Source organism: Varanus komodoensis, unplaced genomic scaffold (genome assembly GCF_004798865.1).
Source record: "Varanus komodoensis strain SLA01 unplaced genomic scaffold, ASM479886v1 scaffold22, whole genome shotgun sequence".
Lineage (NCBI taxonomy): Eukaryota > Metazoa > Chordata > Lepidosauria > Squamata > Varanidae > Varanus > Varanus komodoensis.
In genome coordinates, this window is record NW_025335606.1 from 14,284,902 (window position 1) to 14,300,645 (window position 15,744).

The window sequence follows — 15,744 nt, forward strand, 5'->3', positions numbered from 1 at the left end:
AAATACCTCTGTCATTTGTAATATTTTTGCAAATAGCCCCCTGAGAAGTGAAATTGTTCACATAACCTTTCCTTGATGGATTTTTTTTTATCCCACTTCATCTAAGGAGTTCTGAGTGATGCTCCATGTAGCTTCCAGGGTCCCAAGTACCACTCAAGTTCTTAGACCTTAATTGCAGATTTTGGGATCACATTTTGGGATCACAGTGGTTCAATGGAAATGTTTGAAGTGCAGACACTCATCATCACAGTCCCCAGAACCACACTCCAAGGAGGGTCCAAAATGAAGGCCGACGTATTGGCCCATATCAACAAACCAGTCCTAGCAGGCTGACCTCCATCAGCGTACTTTTGTAAACCTATTGGATAGTAATGCTGGTTCAAGACCAAGCCACCTCAGAATACTTCACATCATAATGAGGATAGCTCACAACAATATATCATGGCTGGAAAAAGCAATTTACCTGAAGCTACTGTGAGCCCAGATGTTTTAACATTTCATTGGGGATTATAGCTAAATTGAGAGAGAATAAGGAATTCTGAAGAGAGGGGGCAGACGGCGTCAGGATCCTGCTAATCAAGAAGTCCTGTCGCTTCCGAACACACACAAACATATAGCCGGGTCTTTCCCAGCTCTGCTGTCTGAGGGAGCTTCCAGATGCAGACAAAACAGCAGCGCTCCCTTGTTTCTGTTCTGCTCCAAGTGCAACCAGAACAGCAACTTTGCTTCTAGTCCTCTGGAATCCAGAGGGTGTTCCATCATTAGGCAGGAAGCCCCCTTTCCCCAGCTCCACAGGTTGGGAGTGGGAGTTTTATCAGGACCATGACATGGGATTAAACCAGGGTGTTGAACCTCAGGGCTATAGGCCAATGTTGGCCCACCTGAGGTTCCCAGTCCAACCTCTTCACCTCCTCAGGCTGCCAGGTCTCCTTTCTTTGGCCACATTCCCTTTCCCCAGTTGCCAATCATTTTGTCATTTCCTGGCTTTGACATCTTTTCCCCGCATTGAAATTCCTCTCCTAAGGCTCAGTTGCAGGCAGAGGCTGCTTTAAGCGCACCCCCACCCCAAAATTCAGGCACTTTTGGCCCTGCCTTCTTTGCCTTTGGTAATCAGAAGGGTCTCTGGCTCAGTGGCGGAAAGTCCCCACTGCAGAATCTCCAGGTAAGGCTAGGAGAGAATTCTGGCTGAAATCCCATGGAGCCTCTGCCAGTTGGTATCAGCAATTCTGGGCTAGATTGACCATCAATATAAAGTAGTTTCCTATGCTCCTATACCCCAGTCCCTCTTTGTCTTCAACCTGGATCAAGGCCCTCGAAAGCTTCTCTGAAACTGAATTTGGCCCTTGGGTTGAAATAGGTTCAACACTTGGGTTAAACATTCCTTCTGTCCTCACTGCAGTTGCTGTTGTGATGAGATACGCAGCAATTTAAGGAATGGGAGATCATTGTATTAATGTATGTGAAACACAATGGGCACCCTAAAGCCCTATATCGGGGTCCACAACCTTTCTGGATGGGAAGGTCACATGGGATCATAGTTGTGGGGGGATCGTGCTAAGTGGTGGGAAACGAGCCATTGCAGAAGTGAGATGGGTAGGGGGCTGGGACAGGCTTTCTCCAAGGGCATCAGAAGAGCCCTGCTGGATCAGGCCCAGGGCCCATCTAGTCCAGCAAACTGTTCACACACAGGCCAACCCACAGGAAGCCCACAAGTGGGGCAAGAGCACAGCAGCTCCCATTCAAAGTCCACCGGTCTCCTTGGAGACTTTGCAGGGATTCCATGGGTAGACCAGTGGCCACCCCCTGGTTGTGCATCCCCGTCCGATACAACTGCACTTTATAGTCAGGTAATCAAGCAAGGCTGTACTCACAAGAATAGAGTGAGGAAGACATGGCATTGATGCACATTCCCCAGCACCCGATCTCAACTCCTCTTTCATAGGTCAGGTAAGCTGTGGAGTTGTGAGGCGCGTAAGGATCCCCATCAAATACGATCTGCAATGCACCACAAAAGAGGGGAATCAGAACAGGAGGGTGAAGCTCTCTCTAGAGCTTTATCCACTATCTCATTTCTAAATAACAAGGTGTCGAAGACAAGGGAGGGATGCACCGAGCTGCACGGGAACTAGAAGAGAAGCACACGCAGTGATGGAGCAAGGAAGGGGCCGTGGCATTCGAGCAGACCGCTCAGTGAAAAAGTTGGCCGTTGCTGTGAAAGAGGCAAACTTCATTTTAGGCATAATGAGGGAAGGGATTGAAAATAAAACTGCCAGCATCATGCTCCTTTATACAAATCTGCGGGAGGAGGCTGCAGGAGAGGCCTTGCTGTATATGGAATCACCCCAACCACCTTCCCTCCCACTCCCTGGCAGTTTATCTAGAGGACCGGAAATGGCCATCAGGGTGTGGGCCTGCAGAAATCAGCCCCACCACATGCACCCAAGCCTCCAAGCTGCGAGACTAATGCACACGGAGGGTGGAGGTGATAGGAACTGCACTTTAAATAGCATTCAATAGAATGGAAAAGGTTGGGTTTATTTCTGGTAAGATCACACCTGTACTAAGGCAAAACAAAATACTAGAATACCACACAGGATTGTCATTTTAAAATGTATGGCATGAGTGTCAGCTCCGAGAGTGAGATGGAGTTGAAGCAAACCTTCGTAATGCATCCCTATGCTTCACTCTAAACAGTTAAATGGAAACAAATGCTTTTGTGAGTTCTGGGGGAAACCACAGCGTTTACCACTGAAATTTCATCTATTGGTATATACAGATTAAAACCCAGCGAGATTGACACATGGGGGAAAAAATGTAGCTATCCAACAGATATATTTCAGTAAAGAAGGCATCCATGTTTGTTCTCCGGAATCACTCATTTAGCTATTTGAGATGTTAATAAGAACTCTTGGATTTTCCCATTGTGGTGCCATAAGCAAGTAGGTAAAAACACCCAAAAAGTCTGTATTTGGGGAGGCTGTCTATGCATCACCAAAAGGATGCAATACATCATCCAAGCAGGAAGACCAAAGGGGGCACTGATTTCATAACATTTGCAAGCACAAGTGTATAAGTATAGATGCACATTTAGAAAGAAATACAATGAGTACAAATGCAATAAATCTTTCCATAGCAGGAAATACTGTGACATAGTATTTCCTGGGTCCCTGCTCATTTCCTTTCTCATGTTTCTTTATCTTTAAACTGGACTTGGCCTGGACAGCCCCACGAATAGAGAACAGCCCTCTCTAAATTAGGATCCATGCCCCCCTCTCCGATTTTCCTTACCTGCCCCATAAAATCAGTGAAGAAGAGCATGTTGGAAAGGAAAGCTGTCCATCCCATCAAGTGGCTCACACACAAACAGCGGTAGTGGGAAGGCATGCTTAGAAGAGCTTTCAGGAGGGACTTCAGGGTCATCTGCCTCTGCACCTGGAAGAAAGAACACCCCAATATTTTGCACAGAGGCTTCCCAAAATTACTGAAATAAAATAGCCAATTCTTGCACTTAGGGTTTTAAACAAAAAACAAAACAAAATCCTCAGAGCAATCAAGTAAGCAATGCTGTTTTTGAAGGACTGCTTCATTTGGCCCAGATGGATTCAATTTCTTTGTCTGGGTGATTTCCAGAAAGGTCTGCTGTACAGAGCCGCCAGGAAGGGCCACCTTTTAATGTACCCTGTCCTTTTATATTGTGACAGGACCAATAGTCTAGGAGATTGCACAAGGTTGATGAACTGAAGGGAGGAGGTAGAACAGGACCACTATCAAATTCTAACAATAGAGATGATTCCATATAGCTTGAAGTGCCTGATCTGGCCTAAACTTGGAAGCTAAGTTGGGTCAGGCCTAGTTAGTGTTTGGATGGAAGACTTGAGCAGGGGGGTTGGACCTGATGGCCATATGGTTCCCCTCCAACTGGATGAATCTATTCCATTCAACAGCATCAGAAAATAGTATTCCATGATGGAAGAAAGGTGGGATATGAATGTTCCAAATAAATAGTAAACAGCAAAGCTATCTGCATCTTTAGATACACAGAAATTGATGGAGCTTTATGTCCTGACACATCAAGCAACTTCAGAAGCGCAAGTCTGTGGTGCCTTTGGATGGTTGTGAACGTGATGCAAACCTCTTATCCCATGCGAATTGGCTCTGGCATGCTTCCTAGCAGATAAAGGCTAAACAAACAGAGAACGCACTTTCTCCAAAGTCTGTCTCTGATAGGACCTGACCAAATCCCTTTGACTGAGTTCATCAGATTCAGCTAGTACAAATTTGGGCACCATAAAGTCCTCCTGGTTAGATTTTCTGCCACTTCCTGGCACAAGTATTCTCTGTGAGCAGATCTTCCTTGTGCTTCTGTAGTTCCCAATCTAGCAAGGGAGATCAGTGTTCTGAAGCCATCGTACAATAAGCATTGAGGAGGAACATCCGAGATGTGAATCTCCATTCGCCCTGAGATGCTCATGAAAAATCAGGCCCCAGTGAGTGGGCAGAGCATATACTTTTGGTGTCACTGCAATAGTGCTTCCCTCTGGAGTCAGTACTCTGTTTCCGGGTCACCACCAGGATGCCCAGACAGAATTTGATCATCTGTCTCCTTCCAGTGGGTAACAATAGCCGATGACACAAATAACCTTTGTTCTGTCTCTCCCTTAGAGTTGTCTTGCACACCATTTGCAAACTAACTTCAGGTACAGATGGATGACCTAACAGCAGCAACAGTCACAAATTAAATTCACTTCATGCCCATTTTTGTTCTGTGTCAGGGCAATTGTGTCAGTCTAACAATTCATCTAACCCATTTAACACAGGTGCATATTACTAATGGATATGCAGCAATTTTATAGGTCACAATACAATGCCTGCACATTCCCTTTCCTTATTTTGACAACAAAGCTCTGATGAAGGATGTGTCTGGGAGCTCTAGTGGCTTCCATCTATACCAGCTTCAGACCAATATTGAAGCAGACAGACCTCATACAAAAAGAAACACTTAAGAAGATTTTGTCCTAAATTATGCTTGGCACACAGCTTTATCACTTTATCTGCATTATATTTTATTGTGCTGTTTTATGCATTGTTATAAATCACCCAGAGAGCGTCAGTTATTATTATTCTTATAAACATAGATATTACAATCTTATACAGCTGCAAATACCTGAATGTCTTCTTTTATGGTGGACTTTCCCTTCTGAGATAAAATCTGGATTTCATTATATCCACTGTTAAAATAACCATTCCCGACTTTGCCTATGGAGCCATACTGATAGGGCTTAGGTGCCTTGGATAAGACTTCGGATTCTGCTTTGTTGCTGGTAAGAGAAGTTTCTGGGATGCTGCACAAATGTACAGTAAGACAGATGAGGAACACAAGAGCTGCATAAAAGAACATCACCTGGAACTCCGATCCCAAATACGTTCCCAAGACAGTATGCCCCCAATCAATGGCACCTGTGAGGTAGCCCAGTGCCCCTCCCAGACCTAAAGTGGGGGGGGGGAGAGAGAGAGAGAGAGAAGACATGACTATTAACATTAAAAAGAAAATGGAAGCTTATTTAATACCAAGAGGTCAGATTACTGCCACATTACTTTTATTTCAGCTTCTCCTTCATCCCATCCCAAAAGTTCAACTACCATTTAATAATACATTACATATTTTAATAATACCTTGAAACATCCATAAAACAACAATTTAAAATAAATGAAACAGTTCTCGGTTCCTCTAAGGGTAAGAGCCAACATGATTACTGCCAAAACAGGGAACCAATGTGGTGCAGTGACTAGAGTGTTAGATTGGGAACCAGGAAATTTCCACGTAGCTGTGAAGCCCACTGGTTGTCTTTGGGACAGTCACTGACTCTCAGATTAACCTACCTCGCTGGGATGTTGTGAGGATCAACTGGACATGACGAGGACTATGCAAGCCCCCTTGGGTTCCTCACAAGGGGAAACAGGTGGGATATAACTGTAATGTAATAATAATAATAATGAGAATGAGAAGCAATGGAAAATATCCCAAAATCTTTTAAAAGCAACCATAAGGTGGGAGGGGAGGCCTTGCCCCTTGAGAGCCCACAGGGGACTGAGAAAGCTGAGTAGACACAGAATTGTGACTGCTGGCTGGAAAAGAACAATAGAATCCCAGCTGGGAGGGGGTCCTGAGCTCACACTTCTAGGATCCCCACCAAGGCAAAACAGGCTGGCAGGAATCCTAAACTGGAGCAGTTACAAGGAGGGAAATGGGTACAGCACAACTTTTCTGTAGCTCCCATATGTCAGATAATATTTCCAGTCTGCTTTGCACGTACCAGTGTGGCTGCCACCCCATACACTCTGGCCCTGTGTTCTCGAAATATGTTGACACACTTCTGGAAGATCCTCGGGCTCTGACTTTGGAAAATCTCCTTCCAAAAAGAAGTGCTACAAAGGACAGGCAGCTACTGCGAACCTCCTGTGTCCCTAGCACAGAGATGGACAGAGTTAAAAATCCTTTGCAGAGGACTCCAGAGGCCCTAGAAGAAAGCCAACCTCAAGAATTCTTTGGAGAAGAGCTGTTATTTGGTTAACCAAGGCAAGAACAAGGGGGAGGAGAAGGTGGGGCGGGGGTTTGCGTCCAAAAGGCTGCCCTGCAGAAGATGGAGCCGCTGGATGTTCTCCACACCTTCAGCAGGCAGAACTAGAAAGTCTGGAAGTTGCAGGGAAGCAGGTAACATCGAAAGGGTTGGAGAAACTGCAACAGTGAGGGCTGCTCAGCAGTATAGCAGACTGCCTTGAGAAGTGGGGGCTTCTTTTCCTTCCTCGGAAGGATGTATGAAGCTGGATCTGCCAGCGATGCTACAGCTACATCCTGCAATGGAGAGCCTGTGTCAAGGTGATCAACTAGACTCAGGCCTTCTAGAGGCACCTGGCAGCCTGGGAAGAGCATGCCTATAGGAAGGCTGCAAAAGCAGGTGCATATCGTGCATCTGCACACGTTCTCTCTCTTTCTCTCTTTGAAAGCTTTGTTGTTGCTGCTGTAACTATAATAAAAAATGGAGAGGGACATGAAGGTAAGTAATCACTTTTTCATTTGGCAAAGATCTCAATTTAAAAACCTGTATTCCTGCACAACTGCAATGGGACATGTGCATTTGCTGGACTTAAACAAAAAAGGAACCTAAATGGCAGGTTCCCACAAGTCCTGATTATATAGGCTTTCCTTTTAAACGTAACTGATTAAAAAAAACTCCTCTCACTTCTCTCCCAACACAGCCCATTGGCATCTGGAACTCGGCTGCATTGTGGATACTGCGCCGCATTTCTTACTTTGTGCACACAGGGCAGCAATTGCATTTGGAAGAAAAACGTCGGCAAAGGAAAGGGGCTGCTCTGTCAGATTTTCCCAAGAATCTTGATTTTCTGATACATCTGCCCACAAAGCCTAGCTAATGGTTGCTTGATTTAAGAGAACCAAGAAAGCCAAGAGACACTTGGAAACTTGCTTTCAGCACCAAGTTAAGACTTTTTTATTTAGTACCTGTACTTAGATTGGATTAGTTTTGCTGCTGGTTTATTTTTTATTGTTTTATTGGTTGTTATTGGTCATATTGTGTTTATTTTCTTCCTGTTCCTATTTATATAGTTGTATTTATATTGTATTTTAATTCTATCCTGTTTTATGGTTTGTTGGTTATTGTTAATTATTCGTGTGTGCTTGTGTGTGTGTAAAGTGCTGTGAGCCACCCAGAGAACCTCTGGTTATGGGGTGGCATACAAATGTAATAAATACAAAAACTGAAACTGTGGCAGGTGACTTCTGTTTTCTCTGGGGACCATACAAATAATCTCAGAAGCACTGCCTGTGATGGTTTCATTTAAAGGTTGTAGTACAGACAAGGAAAGGATGAGCATGAATTCTTGTGCTCCTGTATGTAGGAAGCTTTAGGAAACTTACTTTAAGAAATGTTGAGATGTGGTACTTACACAGGATGACCTTACATGCTACAGCGCAGCCAAAAAGAAAACTCTGTAGAATCAAGGAAAAGGTCACCATTCGCCCCACAGCTTGTTTCAGCTGAATGTGTCAGTGCAATCCCTGCCATGTATTTGTGAGAGCTACCAAAACACAAGCTAGCTGGATGTGCAGCACATTACAAGGCAGAGCTCCAGCTCACATTCGAAAGAACTCTCGCGGTGGGAGCTGGCTCCTCTGCCAGTGGGGTTGCAGACAGCATAACCTGCTCTTTGTTTTGTCGGGGTGAGATGGGCAGATATTTAGATCACGTGGCGTTTCAGCCCCTCTTTCATGTCAGGCTGATATGGAAGGATGGTTGGGAGGTCGGAGAACAATAATCCTTGGAGCAAAAGGGCCACTGGATCTGGGGAAGGGAACAATACTAATTTATGAGAGAAGAGAATGAAGGTTTTGGAAATATATTCCAAGCAGGGGGAAATGCCACCTTTTCTTTCATGTCAGGAAAAATAATCATTTAGAGAACGTTAAATTGTTCCTCTAAATGTTTTGCCTGAATGCTCTTAGTGAGCTATGCACACAAGCATTTAATCCATTGCTAGCAAAATGTCCATCATTCTGGCAGTCACAACCCCAGTCTGGGGGGGAAATAAGCCACAGTGACTTCCCCCTCACACCCTCACTTTACAGCATGTGTGCACACCAGCTGAATCCAGAGAGGTTTTGGATTGTCACCTTCAGAAGTGTGGCTTGTGATATCATGTGAACCAGCCATAGATTGGGCTCAGACAAAACCATAACCCACACTCAAGGATGGAGTATGGCTTGACTGTGGGTTGTCATTGAAGTGTGGGTTGTTTTTGAAACATGAGTTGTCTGAATTCAGCCTTGATAAACCACAGTGAACAACCCTCAGTGAACAACAGCAGCATACCATGGGTTCTTTTTATGGGCTGTTTGTGGTTAACAAGTCATGCTATCATCAGGTTATGGGTAGCTTGTTACTCATGGTAATAAAACATCCTGACTAGGTTTGCACAATATGTTGATTATGCAGTTCCACACAAACCACAACACATGAGTGGCACACACAAGACAGGGAACGAGCCACTGTGGCTCATTTTCTCAACTGCGATCATGTGAACCCAGCCAATGATCTGTGAGGGGAGGGACTGCATATAGAAGAGATACTGGGAATACTGGGAACACATAAAATTTGCTTGTGCTCATTTATAGAGAGATGCAAATTTAGAAAGAATCCTTTTAAGTGAAAGAGAAATACAATATAACTCCATGCAGAAGAAAAGATGGTGACCCAGTAAGCTGTGTGGCTGTCCTCTCATTCAGCTGCTCTGGTTCTAAATTTTGATGGACAAGTTTAAGCCTCTTGCTCTCCCTTTTTAGGATACTTTAAATTGAACTGGGATGGCACAGACAACTTGTTCTAAAGAGAGGACTGACTTGAGGCCACTCTTCAAATATTGTTCTCTGTAAAATGGGACACAAGGCACCTCTACATTAAAGACTGTGAACAGATTTTGCCTCCACCAAAATTTTGTCGCCAAGTAGAGTACTTAACAGCACCTGGAATGAAAGATGTCCCGTCACTTTTATAAAAGGAAAGAAATGTGCAAAGATCCCCAAGCTAGAATCAAAATCCATTTGGGGACCCTGCAGCTACTCTAGAGCAAGTTTTTAGAAACAAGTGTAGCTAGCAGACACATAGCAGATTTCCCTGGCGCTGACGTTATATGCTTTTCAGTGCCGGGTCAAGACCTTTTTATTTACCTGATATTTTAAAGTTTAAATATTTTAATTATGTTTTTATCCTCAGTCGTGTGTTATGATATATTTATTAGGTGTTTTATATTGTAAGCCATCCAGAGACAACCCATAATGGACGGGTTAGAAATACCATAATATATAAATAAACTGATAAATATTTTGAAGTAATGTCTGTTTGGGCCTTGTGACATAATGCAAAGGCTTGAGTGGCATCCAGTTACTGCTGCTCTGTGTCACTTGAAACAAGCATGCCCATTTATCTCTCCTGGAAGTCCCTGTTTTCCCCACCATCAAAGGGTTCTGGGTGGGCATCCACAGATCTGCAGGCATCTATATCCACCTGGGATGGTGCAGATCTCCAGGCTGAGTGCTGGCAACAAGTCCAGCTGGCGTGACTGTAATGCAAAGCACTCATCTGAGTATTGGGGAATGTTCCATACTGGGCAATCCTAGGAAGCCTTCAAACCAACTGGGGAGCCTTCCTGCTCCTGTGGAGCCCCACTGCCTGTATAAGAACATCTGATTGCCGTACCCCTTAAGAAATGTGCAGTCCTAGCAAGAAGGGAGCAAAAGGTCTGTGGCGGTCCAGGCAACACGCTGCCCAACTGCCATCACGAGGCCAAAGTGAAGCGAGATGAAAGGCAATGGCAGTTTTCTAATTGAGGGGAAGGCACATGGTCCTGAAACAATGCCATGTATCAGAAAGCGGGAAGCTGATTATTATTTCTGTGTGACATTTATACCCTCCCTTTCTTCCTCTTGCAAGGAACCCTCAGTGGCTCCTCTCCATTTTATTCTCACAACAGTAACCCTATGAGGTAGGTTAGGCCTAGAGCCAGGGAGTGGCCCCAAGTCTCCCAGTGAGTTTCATGACTGCACAGGGACTAGAATGCAGGTCTCCTGGTCCCAATCCAACACTCTACCATTAGGCCATGTGGACTCTAATGCAATCTGTATGTTAGCATTTTAGGTTCACTTCTCTGCGGGTCTCTCTGAATTGAAAGAAAAAGCCACCCTGAAAGCAATCCAAGCAAGCAAAACCAACCCTAGGATCAAACACAAACTTGGAGTCATGGGTACATTTTCTTTTTCTTGGTGATTCGTACATGGCCACCTGAGCTCCACCTTTGTTGTGTGGGTATTTGGCTTTGCAGGACAGGCAACAAAAGCAAATCTGCAGTATCTAAATGTAAAAATGTCTACATTGTAGATAAAGATGATGCTGTCAAACATAAAAGGCAATTTCCAACCTGGTCCTGGAGACAGGTGATAAAGGAACGCTGCTTTATGTAATTGCAGCCTCCTAAATCAAAATATGTGTGATCCTTATCATGTTTACTCAGATGTAAATCTTAGGGTGCAATCCTATGTGTGTTTAGACAGGAAAAAGGCACTTGCTGGGTGGGGTACTCTGGGAGCTTCTTCTGTCCAAAATTGTACAGAGTTGTACATTTACCAAGTAAAATGCAGTAAGTGAGCACAGAACCACAGCCTGGCTTTCTAAGTTTGTACACACATACTTAAATGTTCTCTGGTACTTGGCTAGATTTCCGTTCTTGTAGCAGGAATAGTAATCTGCCAAAACGGGGTGTACAGGGAGGCTACACTAGCCAATCAGAAGAAAAGAAAAATTAGCCTAAAGGCCCAGTAAGTTCCTCCAAGCAGGAGGAAGTCTTTGTTAGATAGCCTTTCATATTATTTCTCGGAAGTATAAAGGAGCAACTCTTCTGGAAGCTCTGCTGTAACCCCTGTGGTCACAAGATGACCTGTTAAATAGTCCTCGTGACTGAAGACTCAGATCAGCTGATAATTCAAGCAGCTAAAAAGACAGCTGAAAGAAAGGTATTCGAGGCAGCCTCTGTCTCCCTACTCCCACCACCAAATGAGTGAAGGGGAAGGGATCTAGAGGCCTTGCTTTACCTGTCAGGAGTGCATGATAATGTAGCCCTTTCTCTTTATCCTGGTGAGAGCAAACATCAAATAAGTAGGCTTTGATGGGACCATCGATAAAGTCTGCAGCGAAATCAAAAAGCACTACTCCCAGCATAGTTATCACTATAGCCCATGTTCTCTGGGTGGCTTGGTCAGCAACCAAAGCTGCAAAAGAAGAAATCAATTCATGTACTGCCTTTTCTTTCACAGTGGAAAACCTAGGGCCCATTTCGTTGCAATGGCTTCCTTCACACAAGCAACTGTTGGCATCAGAACTAGAATGGACATACGGGGAGTTTCTGGATACTGATTTATCTAATGCTAACATTCAAATTTACTAAAAAGATGCACAACAATTAAAATTAAAGATTAAAATAACCATGTTTAGTTATGTAAGTTTCCTTGCATAACTTGAGTCTTTTAAGTTACAGTTTTCATAACTCGATTGTAACAATTGACATTTTTTTTCTAGAGCTAAAGGGGATGTGGTATGAGCGGAAGCATGTGTTTAACCACAGTTCATACCAAACTACATAGGAAGAGAGGCAGGGCCGTCTTAACGCATGGGCCTGATGGGCACTTGCCCGTGGGCCCCATACTAATCTGTGTATGTTAACCCTTGGAAAATTGGAAAACTTCCAAAATTAACAGTAGTTGTAATTGTCATAGGGGGCCCAGGACACTGCTTTGCCCGGGGCCCATAATGCGGCTAAGACGGCCCTGAAGAGAGGGCTGGCATCCATTCTTATGGCTGTGAAAATAGTGTGCCAAACCTTCTCCCCTCAGGCCGATCCCTGAACATTTTTATCTTGCTCATGGTCACTGGAGGTCCAGCTGAGTAGAAATGTGTTTGGGAAAGGAAGCTCTGAAAAACTAAAATGCAGCTGGAGAGGGTTTTGCACTCCACATCCTTTTCTTGCTATGCACGTAGGCCTGCTAGGCATTTCCAGAGCAAGAATCTGCTCTCACCGTGTCTAGAATGCTCAGTGCCCAGGTGAGATGTGACATTGCTCACCCAACAGAGTTCTAACAAAATGGAATGCAATGGCAGACTACAGTGCGACTCTTTTCAATCCTCTGCCAAGCACACCACATAATCACCATTTAAACTGATCAGGTAGTGTGGTATCCAGGATTGTAATACTTTAGGGCAACTCAATCCATGAAGCACAAACCTTGCATGCCCAGACCAAAGAAAAAGCTAATGAGATAAAGGGCTTTTAAATGTTGTGGTTAGCTAACAAAATTCAGCAGAAGATTGTTATGGAGAGACTGGGGGCAGGGGTCCACCTGTCACACTAAGCCATGCTGAGAAGAAGCCACCATGGACTGGTTGTTGGCTTGCTGGCCCAACAGAAGATTGAGTGTTCTGTGGCTTGCCATCGTTTGTTTACCTGCTCAGTCCTCCCGCCAACTCCTGACACGTATCCCAGGCAACTCTGTGACAGCCAAAGTTGCCAGGTGCCAAAGGAAACTTCCCTTCCCTGGACTACATTGCTAGCTGCCATATAGAGCAATGAGTGGGATTGTTGAACAGACCCCAATGCCACTGCAAAGCAGTGCAACAGCGGGGAAATTGAGCCAATCTCATGGCAAAGTAGTAAAACAGAGAAATCTGCCGGAGAACCTTCTAAGTGTTTACTCTTAACAGGCCATTGCAACAGTCAAAGGATCCATCTGGACCACTGAATTTCACAAAGCTTCGTGAATTTCACAAAGTAGGAGTGATTCCTGCTTGAAACCTAAAAGCAGTGAAGCATGAACTGGTTCTGATTCTGGCAATATAAGGAACCAAGGCTGCTTGCTGTGCACTATAACAAGCTACCTGCTGCAATGGTCCCTGTCGCATTACACTGCTTCAATACTGGCCTACCTCGCAATTTTGTTGTAGGGACTGTGAAATTAATGAATATGAAGCCATCTGAACACTGAAATAATGGAACGGAAATGCTGCACACACAAGGGATATTTCTGCCACTATCAACCTCTCAATTAGTCAGCATGTAATTGTTAGTATAATCCTCCCTTTTCAGGCAATTAGACAATTAACGTAAAAAATCTTGAAGTCAAACAAGTCATCCATTAAGCTCTGGCCGTTTTCTTTGTCTGGGAACATCTGTGTGCCTGGAAAGAAGAACTCATGTCACCCACAGACATACTGAGCACGCATACAGAAGACAGAGGTCACTCACAGTAAGGCTGCTTCCAGCTTGCATTCAGTTCTTTTCCAGAAAGTAGGATAACACGATCTCTTATTTTGTTGCGCTCGCCGCTATAGTTTTTAATAATTCTGGCTAGTCCGTAGCAGCCACTTAAGTGACATCCAAGTCATGGCCAATTCAGAAAGCTCACACTTTCAGGCCAGACACATCTTTTTCTGGTTCACCCAGCTTTGTTTTGCTAGGCCCAGGCCAAGGCCTGCTTACTCACCTGAGACCACTGTGTCTCCATTGAGGTACAGCGCCATCCCCACCAACATCAGGATGCCAAGGGCCAGGATATAGGGTCGCCGCTTGCCCCAGCCAGACGTGCAGTGGTCACTGGCAGAGCCTACCACGGGCTGCAGCACAAATCCAAGAAGGGGGCTAATAAGCCACACCAGGCTGTAAAGGTTTTTCGGGAGCCCCACACTGAGCAGCACGGGGGTGACAAAGGCGGCCTCCACCGCGTAGCAGAACTCCCGGCCAAACATGGCCATGCTGTGCATAACCAACCTCCCCGTTGGTTTCTTGGGGTGCTCCACAGGCCCAAAGGGGTCTCCCCCCGCCAAGGATTGTAATATGGTGTCCTCCTTCCCACTGCCGCATTCCGTGCTGGCAAGGCCCAATTCAAAAGGCTGCGGAAGCAACCCACAGATCTCCTGCTCCGTTAAAGTCATTGGGCTGCTCGGCTGAGCCGGCTCTCAGGTCAGCCTGCAGAACATAAAGGGAGCTGGTGGATGAGTGAACGTACTTTTCATGGGCTCTGGGATCACAAGTTACACGAGGGGGGAGAGGTGGAGGAGTCGGCAGCTGTGTGAGTGTGCGTGTGTGCCAGCTTTGGAAGATTAGCACCATTAGAGCTCTTGGTTAACTGGAATGTTCCCAGATCATTATGACTGGAGGATTATCTCCAAGAGAGGAAAAATGTGTGCTGTTTGTATACAACTCTCACAGGTTAGGATCCCAAAAACAAAGCTATTTTTATTGCTCAGAAAGAATGGTCTCCTAGGCTGTTTCTATCCATTCACTGAACAGCCAGGATCTGAGCAGATGTCACATTTCTGTGGATGCCAGAAACAGTCTCCTTTCTGCTACTTTATTTCAGACAATAGTTTGCTGAGCAAAACTGTTTGGCAGAACCCTGAAGGCTGTGAGAGGGGAAAAAAGCACAAGATCCACAAGCCTTACTCTGGCATTTAATCTTGAACCGATTCTTGGCTTTGTTTCCTGCAGACCATATTCCCCAGATTAATTTCCAGGTCCTTCCCTTGATTTTCAGCATTTATTAAGTTAGAAGTCTTACCCCTTTTGCTTAAGGACACATATATAATGCTTTCCATTTCCATTATTCCAGCTAGTGAGTGCAAAGTAATTTTACTTTTCTATGAAATTCATTTACTGCTTCTACTACTAGTAATAATTGTCTATCATTTATCCAAGGCTAAGAATAAAACTAGGAGCCACACAGAGGACTTACCTGAGCATAATGAAAAGACCAAAAAGCAAGACAGCCATAGCACTGGACTTGAATGTGGGAAACCTAAAGTCTGATCACATCTCTATCAAACACTTATGGTGGGTTCTGGCCACGTCATGCACCATCACATAGTCTCAGTTTCTCAATTGCCAAGTGGAATAGCAACTCACTTTATAGCATATATGTAGAACCTCACTCCCACAGGCAATATCTGGCCCACCCAATTTGGCTTACCATGGCCCTTCAGATGGCCACATCATCTTTCCTCCTGACAGATCATCAGATGCTTTCCCAATTTTACATGATTTTTCTTCCTATTCCAGAGTTAAAATGCCTCCTCTACTAGCAATAAGAACATTTATCGAAAATAGGCTGGTATTTTGACATCAGCC

General features: G+C 44.7%; 1 protein-coding gene across 1 annotated transcript; it reads right to left on the reverse strand.

The window, feature by feature from the left end:
• Positions 1-3,301: 3,301 nt before the first annotated feature.
• SLC45A2 (solute carrier family 45 member 2) lies at positions 3,302-14,381 on the reverse strand. The gene is made up of 3 exons (XM_044431459.1): positions 14,105-14,381; positions 11,663-11,839; positions 3,302-3,432 (listed from the first exon to the last, which is right to left on the reverse strand). The coding sequence occupies exons 1-3, from the start codon at positions 14,379-14,381 to the stop codon at positions 3,302-3,304; spliced, it is 585 nt and encodes a 194-aa protein (XP_044287394.1).
• Between the last annotated feature and the right edge of the window lie 1,363 nt (positions 14,382-15,744).